This window comes from Montipora foliosa, chromosome 4 (assembly GCF_036669935.1).
Source record: "Montipora foliosa isolate CH-2021 chromosome 4, ASM3666993v2, whole genome shotgun sequence".
Lineage (NCBI taxonomy): Eukaryota > Metazoa > Cnidaria > Anthozoa > Scleractinia > Acroporidae > Montipora > Montipora foliosa.
The window spans coordinates 3,919,620-3,927,458 of NC_090872.1; the positions used below are offsets into that span (position 1 = coordinate 3,919,620).

At 40.5% G+C, this 7,839-nt stretch overlaps 1 protein-coding gene across 1 annotated transcript; it reads right to left on the minus strand.

Moving 5' to 3' along the window:
* Window positions 1-2,181: 2,181 nt before the first annotated feature.
* Window positions 2,182-6,086, minus strand: LOC138000934 (tetratricopeptide repeat protein 28-like). The gene is made up of 4 exons (XM_068847603.1): window positions 5,818-6,086; window positions 4,750-5,724; window positions 2,873-4,269; window positions 2,182-2,388 (listed from the first exon to the last, which is right to left on the minus strand). Exons 1-4 carry the CDS (start codon window positions 6,084-6,086, stop codon window positions 2,369-2,371), a joined length of 2,661 nt encoding a protein of 886 aa, XP_068703704.1. The 3' UTR covers window positions 2,182-2,368.
* Window positions 6,087-7,839: the final 1,753 nt, after the last annotated feature.

A 7,839-nucleotide genomic window follows, 5' to 3' on the forward strand; every position in this document is an offset into this window, starting at 1 on the left:
GTATCATAATCCCTACCCCCCCCCCCCCCCCCACCTTGGTATATAAATAGAGGATATTACATGGCCATGCGGAGATACTAAATTTCTCTTTTCGGGTTGAAAAATATTTCACGAGTGAACGCAGCAAACAAGTAAAATAATTTTCAACACGAGAAGAGAAATTTCATATCTCCGCACATTCTATTTATTATATAAACACCAATGAAATACGAAAACATTTCAAGAAAGGCATCAAAAGGCGTGATATTCATATGTAACCATAGCTACAGTGATCTTTTCACCTCTGAAAATAGCATGTTATCTTCACGTGTGAAGATATCATTCTCACGTGGTACGTGACCGAAAACGAGTTTTTGTGTTTTCGTTGCACGCAATGAAATATCCGGTTATCGTATAACTCTGTAACAGATATCGTAATTTTATAATTCTCCTAGCATTGTTAAGAAAAGCATTTGTTATTGGGTCACGGAATGGGGACTGTGGACTGTGGACTGCGGACTACAGAATTTAAACTGGATATTTACCAAGATATTCCAACGTCAAAACAAACCCACGGAAATACTGTGAACTTAAAGGAAGTTGGCTAAAAATCCTTCGAACAAAGTGTAGGCTACCTGTAGCCTCCTGTTAACTATGAAAAGCATTCTCTAACATACCAAGGACCTCACATATGGTCAAAACTAGGTAATAAATTGAAGGACTCCTTGAACATTGAATCTTTCAAAAAGAACATTTGGAAAATGGACCTAACGTTATTTTTTTGCTGTAACGTCTGCAATTCTTAGAGACTACTGATCTATACATCTATTGTCCTAATTTGTACAATTCACAGTTGTATAAGAGACTTGTTGGAGCTCGGATATGACACTAGTCTCAGCTGACAATTGTCACATCGTGGCTTTTTTACATTTTCTCCACCGATTTGGTCATGTGTACTGCCTCTAACAAATCACGGAATTCATGGGACCGTACTGAGAGTGGCTGCTCCTCGTCCACTGCAGAATGGCCTCATCAATTGTAATCTCTTACAATTTGACCAGTGTACACCTTTTACTATGCGAGTTGGCCGGTGGAACTGTTGCCTACGGCCACTTATAACACTATCTCTAATTTGTATAGCTAATAGCATGATTTCAAGTGCAATTTGGAATAAATAAGCATGAGTAAATTTTTTCAAAGACGCCCAAAATTGCACAAGCCCACAGGGGAGTGCGATTTTTAGTCTTTGAAAAAATTTACTAGTTTTATTTTTTCCAACGTGCATGAAAAAAAAATCATGTGATTACTTTTTAATAAGATACATAAAAAATCTTGCAATGGTTAACTTAAACAGAAGCAATAACCCTGTATCACGAGATCACAAAAAAATAGTGTATCAGTCCGGTCCCTCTGTGACAAAACATCACAAAATCAACATGTAAAAGGTTAAAGTAAGGAACTTTCCATTTGTTTGGTTCTAGGCCCTAGCAAGAGTCCACCAACCAAAAATGAGATTTACCCAAATTGGCCTAGTCCTCATCAGCGTCAGAAAAGTGTCTGTTTTTGAACCAAGTTCTGCGGGAAAATAAACAATAGACCAAATCGGCTAACTCAATGTTGTGACCAATTCAAACCCTTTGGGAATAAAACGTTTTGTTCCAGGAATTTCCATATCATTTAAATGTGAATGCTACATTAAAATTCGTTATTTCCAAACATTTCTACTTTCCTAGGTTGTTTTTTAGCTTGTAGACATTTGCCTCCCAAACCGTTTTGCCAAGTCCCTGATTTCTATCAAGTGATTAACTAATCCTGGTAAAGATGCTTACAAAACAAGGCACAAATGTAAGGACTTGGACAGTATCTTAATACTACTGAAATCTCATGGTACTTTAACTAGTATCGCGATCTTCTTATAGTTTTGCCTATGCGAGAGCCGTCAATATTTTGTGGTATTGCCGTCTCACTTTTGCGGCCTGTGATTGGTTCTAATGTTGAAATTGACGTCGTTGCCCTGAATTGGGCTGCTGACGTACGCAAACAAATACGTTTTGCAGGTAGAAAGAATTGAAATTTCGATCAGGTGCGGGTTGATTAGTTTACAGTTTTATTTATCCTTATAAATGATGGATCGCCATACAAAACTAATTGCGATTTTGAGAGGGCAATACCACATTATATTGACGGCGGCACAAAATATATTTTCTCCCAACTAGCCGACAAAATAATGTGGTATTGCCGTCTCAAAATCGCAATTTGTTTATATAATTGGCATGATATCTTGTGTCTGACTGCTACTGAGGTATCAATGATTGAATTGTTTTCAATAACTCGTATAATCGAAGAAAGGAAAATAACGTATCGACGTATCAGAGTCCAAGTAGGTCTTTCACGTTTTGGACATCGTTTCTGAAAAAAAAAAAAAAACAATGAAAGAAACAAGTAGTGGTTTAATGGCAATAACGAATTTCGTTCTGATTGGCGAGTAAATAATATAACAATTATCTTAATTCATAAAAGTGTTTGTGCTTAGTTAATAGCAACAATTCCTATTCATTGTTACTTTGACATGTAGACTTGAGGACCTCAATAGCTCACTTCACTTAACATAAGCAACTGGCAATCACCGATCAGTTTCACTGTCAGTCCATCAAACACGGCTCAAACAGCTAGCTATTTGCAGGAAGCTGACGTAGCTCAGTCGGTGAATGCAGACATTATTTAATTCAGGTATTAGCCAAAGGTGTTCAAGTAAAAACAACCACTCTGGCAACCGATTTTTAAGCCATTTCTCTTTGAAGGACGTACCAGCTCCTTTCGACAATTTCCTGATTAAAAACATGTACAAAGTACGGCGATTCAGTCATTAAAGTTACATTTAAATAGCACTTACCATTCTTTTCGTGTTTGTGTTGCCCAAATTCAATGGTGACATCATCGCCAATTAGCACAAATGGCGCCCAGTATTTTATGGCGGAATAATTCTTTGTCTCTCGAAGAGATTTCATAGCATGGTGAAGACTTTTACTTGTACTTTTTCTATCTGCCAAGTGTTCATAGAAACACTTCATGAACAGGAAGGTCGCCTCATCGTCGATTGCCCAGAGTGACACCAGAACAGACCGGGCACCAGCACAGAGGAAAGCCCTGGCTATTCCCACAATACCCTCAGATTTTACCTCTCCCTGGCCACTATGACAGCAACTCAGCACAACCAGTCTTGCCTGAAGACGAACTGCTTGAACATCGCTCAACGATAACATGTAATCTTCCTCTTTAGGGATCTGAGATGTGCGTTCAGGATTTGGGGCCAAAGCAATTTCTCCAGATCGGTCATCCCCATGTGCAGCAATGTGGATTAAAGCAACTGACTTCATTCTTTTCAGCACCTCAACTTTGGTTGCATTTTTTCCTGTAAGAGGCGTGGTCTGCAGAAGTTCCCCAATTATATCCACCTCTTTTTTTGCACATGGCAGCTGTCCATACATGGGTTCCCCAGTGCCGTAAGTGACTTCCTTCAAGCACGGATCGCCCACAAGCAGCACTTCATTCTTACTTTGGAAATCGTCAGGTGCAATAGCAATCAATTTTAAAGCAGTCAGCGAGGGAATTGCACGAATCCTGACAGAGTCACTCAATGCAGAAAAGGGAGCCAGGCAAAAGTGTCCATCAGGAACAAACACTAAGTCATCACCCTCGAGCAAGTCTGCAATAGGACTGACTAAGACATCATACAAAGGCTGCAAAGAGTGCACAGAGAAGCTCAAGGACTGAACAGTTTCTTCAACACCTTCCCTACTGCTCGAGAAGTCGCTGCATTGTCTGTCAAGTGAACGATTCTCGCATCGTACAACGGTCCCCGCATTGATCTGTTTAAAAGTACTTTTCATCAGAGAGTCGGCACTTCCATTTTCGATTTTCTTTTGTCTAAAATTTATCCCAATATCTTCTCTTAGCAACCAGAAGCTGATCATGTTCACTTCAAGTGCTGTGAAAACAGTTTGTGAAGGTAGATCTTTCATGACCAAAGAAATAGTTACCTTCATCATAGATTTCTCATCAATGCCGTATTGCATTTTCAAAATGTCTGCCAAAGCCTGTGCTCGTCCTTGCTCAGCAGCATACAAAGCCTCATCAACCTCTCCATTCTTCAAAAGTGCTCTCCACAGAGCAGTGTATGCACACCCATTTGTGTCACGAAAGCTAATTTTCCATGCATCCTCTGACTGAAGAAGACACCTTGTTTCATCAAAATAATGAATGCTTAAACGATAGTAACTAAGAGCTTTGCTCAAGGAGTCAAAACATTCATGAATAAGACTAATATGATAATATGCGATTGCCTGCCCTATTGGGTCCTCAGTTTCCTTGCAAATACTAAGATGTTGATTGTGGTACACTATGGCTTGCTTAAAATCACCAAGACTTTGATAAGCGACGCCGAGATTGCCATAGGCTCCTCCTTCTCCGGCCCTGTCCCCTAGATCTTTCACAATACTAAGATGTTGATTGTGGTACACTATGGCTTGCTTAGAATCACCAAGACTTTCATAAGCGTTGCCGAGATTGCCATAGGTTCTTCCTTCTCCGTCCCTGTCCCCCAGTTCTTTTGCAATACTAAGAGCTTGATTGTGGTACACTATGGCTTGCTTAAAATCACCAAGACTTTGATAAGAGATGCCGAGATTGCCATAGGCTCTTCCTTCTCCGGCCCTGGCCCCCAGTTCTTTTGCAATACTAAGATGTTTGTTGTGGTACATTATGGCTTGCTTAAAATCACCAAGACTTTGATAAGCGATGCCGAGACTGCCATAGGCTCTTCCTTCTCCGGCCCTGTCCCCCAGTTCTTTTGCAATACTAAGATGTTGATTGTGGTACACTATGGCTTGCCTAAAATCACCAAGACTTCTATAAGCGTTGCCGAGATTGCCATAGGCTCTTCCTTCTCCGTCCCTGTTCCCCAATTCTGTTGCAATACTAATATGTTGGTTGTGGTACACTATGGCTTGCTTAAAATCACCAAGACTTTGATAAGCGATGTCGAGACTACCATAGGCTCCTCCTTCTCCGGCCCTGTCCCCCAGTTCTTTTGCAATACTAAGTTGTTGATTGTGGTAGACTATGGCTTGCTTAAAATCACCAAGTCTTTGATAAGCATTGCCGAGATTGCCATAGGCTCCTCCTTCGCTCACCCTGGCCCCCAGTTGTTTCGCAATACTAAGATCTTGGTTGTGGTACACTATGGCTTGCTTAAAATCACCAAGACTTTCATAAGCAATGCCGAGATTGCCATAGGCTCCTCCTTCGCCGGCCCTGTCTCCCAGTTCTTTTGCAATACTAAGATGTTTGTTGTGGTACACTATGGCTTGCTTAAAATCACCAAGACTTTGATAAGCGATGCCGAGACTGCCATAGGCTCCTCCTTCTCTGGCCCTGTCCCCCAGTTCTTTTGCAATACTAAGATGTTGATTGTGGTACACTATGGCTTGCTTAAAATCTCCAAGTCTTTGATAAGCGATGCCGTGATTGCCATAGGCTCCTCCTTCTCCGGCCCTGTCTCCTAGTTCTTTCATGAGACTGAGATGTTGGTTGTGGTACACTAAGGCTTGCTTAAAATCACCAAGATTTCCATAAGCGTTTCCGAGATTGCCATAGGCTCTTCCTTCTTCGTCCCTGTTTCCCAGTTCTTTTGCAATACTAAGAGCTTGATTGTGGTACACTATGGCTTGCTTAAAATCACCAAGACTTTGATAAGAGATGCCGAGATTGCCATAGGCTCCTCCTTCTTCGGCCCTGTCCCCCAGTTCTTTTGCAATACTAAGACGTTTGTTGTGGTACACTATGGCTTGCTTAAAATCTCCTCGTCTTTGATAAGCATTGCCGAGATTGCCATAGGCTCCTCCTTCTCCAGCCCTGAAACCTATTTCCTTAAAAATGGCTAATGCCTCTGTGTAATTTGTTATGGCCTGATGAAAGTCAGCCGCACCCTGATAGTATCTACCAAGAATGAAAAAAGCCAAACCCTCGCCTTGTCTGTCTCCCTCCTTTCTTGCAACATGAAGCTGTTGCATGTGCCGCTCCAAAACGTCCAACTTTCCATCCCCCATTTTTGATAATTAGAACCAGGAAGTTTTTCTTAAACTTCTGCGATGCACCTAGAAGATAAATAAACGAAAACATAAGAGGTTCAATCCTCTGACTACAGGATGCTAAACCGTCACAGCAAGATTAATTGAACAATGAAGGAATAACTATCTTAAGCCAGTATTTTGAAAGAAAATGTCTTTCTTCATCAGGGTTTCCCAAGGATTGATTTCGGCTCACAGAGACCGTTGTTACAGAATAAATAGGAATGTAGCCCGTAATATGATTAAATGCTTGGGCATTTACCAGACTAAGAGCGTTTTATACAATAATAATTGAGGAACATTAAAAGTAGAAATTCTATTATGTAATGAAGGGAAAACAGCCAATAGGAAAATGATGGCATCCCGTTTCATCTTTCTCATCGAAAGCTTATTGAAAGTTCCTAAGATTTGCTTCTCTGGCAGGAAATTTGCTGCTGGTATGAAGCTGACACCAAAAAGACAGGAGGGGATGTCATTAAGAGTGCAATATTCAATTTTCTGCAATTGACGTCAAACTCATGATTTTTTATTTCAGAACTATCCACTGTCAGAATCGGAAATTCAATTGCCTGTTTTTTGTCATAACTTTTTTGTCTGGATACCTGGTTAATCCATGTTTTTTGATCCAGGGACTTTAATGAGCTAATTGAATTGCTAACACGTTTCCATTGGGAAAGGCTGCTCGTCAGGGCAAAATTGGCCGTTTTTATTCCAGAGACTCATAATCTGGCTGTCCAAATTATCCCTTTCCCTCTCTTTCTCCATAAACTGAAATCACTCCTTGGGAAACCCTGATGAAGAAAAGAATTTTGTTTCGAAATATTGGCTTAATAAGATAGTTATTCCTTCAGTGTTCAATTCATCTTGCTGTGCCAGTTTAGCATCCTGTAGTCAGGGGATTGAACCTATTGTTTTCGTATTTCTCGGCATTGTTTACAAAAATAGGTACGCAATGCGTACATGTGGGTAGCCGATGTCATTCGGGTTCTAACCATTCACTATACTAGCTCTCTACGAACTTCATTGGCTTCCCATTGCCCATCGAATCAGGTTTAAGATTTAGATCAATTCATTGATCAGCATCATCTAATCTTAGTGACTTGATTACGCTCGTATAAAAGCCTGTTATTAGCAGTTCTGCAGAAGATAAGGTGCCCAAGTGAAGCTATGATTTTATATCCGCAGTTCATATATGATCCAATTCATATATCATTTCATCGTTGATTCATTCCTCACGGGAACATTAAAACCCACAAATGACCAGCTCCCAATGTCAGTGGCTTCATAGTTCAGATGGTTAGAGCGTCGCACCGGTATCTTGAGGTCACGGATTCAAATCCTGTTGAAGTCCTGAATTTTTCAGGCTTCTCTACGCAACTGCAAAAATTGCGTTCACAACTGTGAAGATCAGTTCATATATGATCCAATTCATATATCATTTCATCGTTGTATACTCCTTGTTGATCAGTTCTAAAGGATCATCGGGATTTCTGTTTGTTGTGATTTTGTTTACTCCCATGTTTATTTCCTGATTTTTGTCCAACTTTTTTTTAAACTGACTTAGAGTATAATGTGAAGTGCTAGTTTTGTACCCCATATAAACCATGTGAGCATTAGCCCTACTAATGGAAATGGGCCCACACAAGGACAGAGAAAAACTCTGACCATGGTAGGAATTGAACGCACGACCTTCGGGTTATTTCACCGCTGCTTTGCCGACTGAGCTACAAGG

Excerpts from the sequence above, each read along its gene's own strand:
- LOC138000934 (XM_068847603.1), bottom strand. The coding sequence starts at position 6,086 with ATGGGGGATGGAAAGTTGGACGTTTTGGAGCGGCACATGCAACAGCTT. Across the intron at positions 5,725-5,817 it reads GATTTTAAGCAAGCCATAGT|TCTTGGTGATTTTAAGCAAG; the intron begins GTACCACAACAA and ends CTCTTATCAAAG. Across the intron at positions 4,270-4,749 it reads CAAAGTCTTGGTGATTTTAA|CAAAGCTCTTAGTTACTATC; the intron begins GCAAGCCATAAT and ends TGACTCCTTGAG.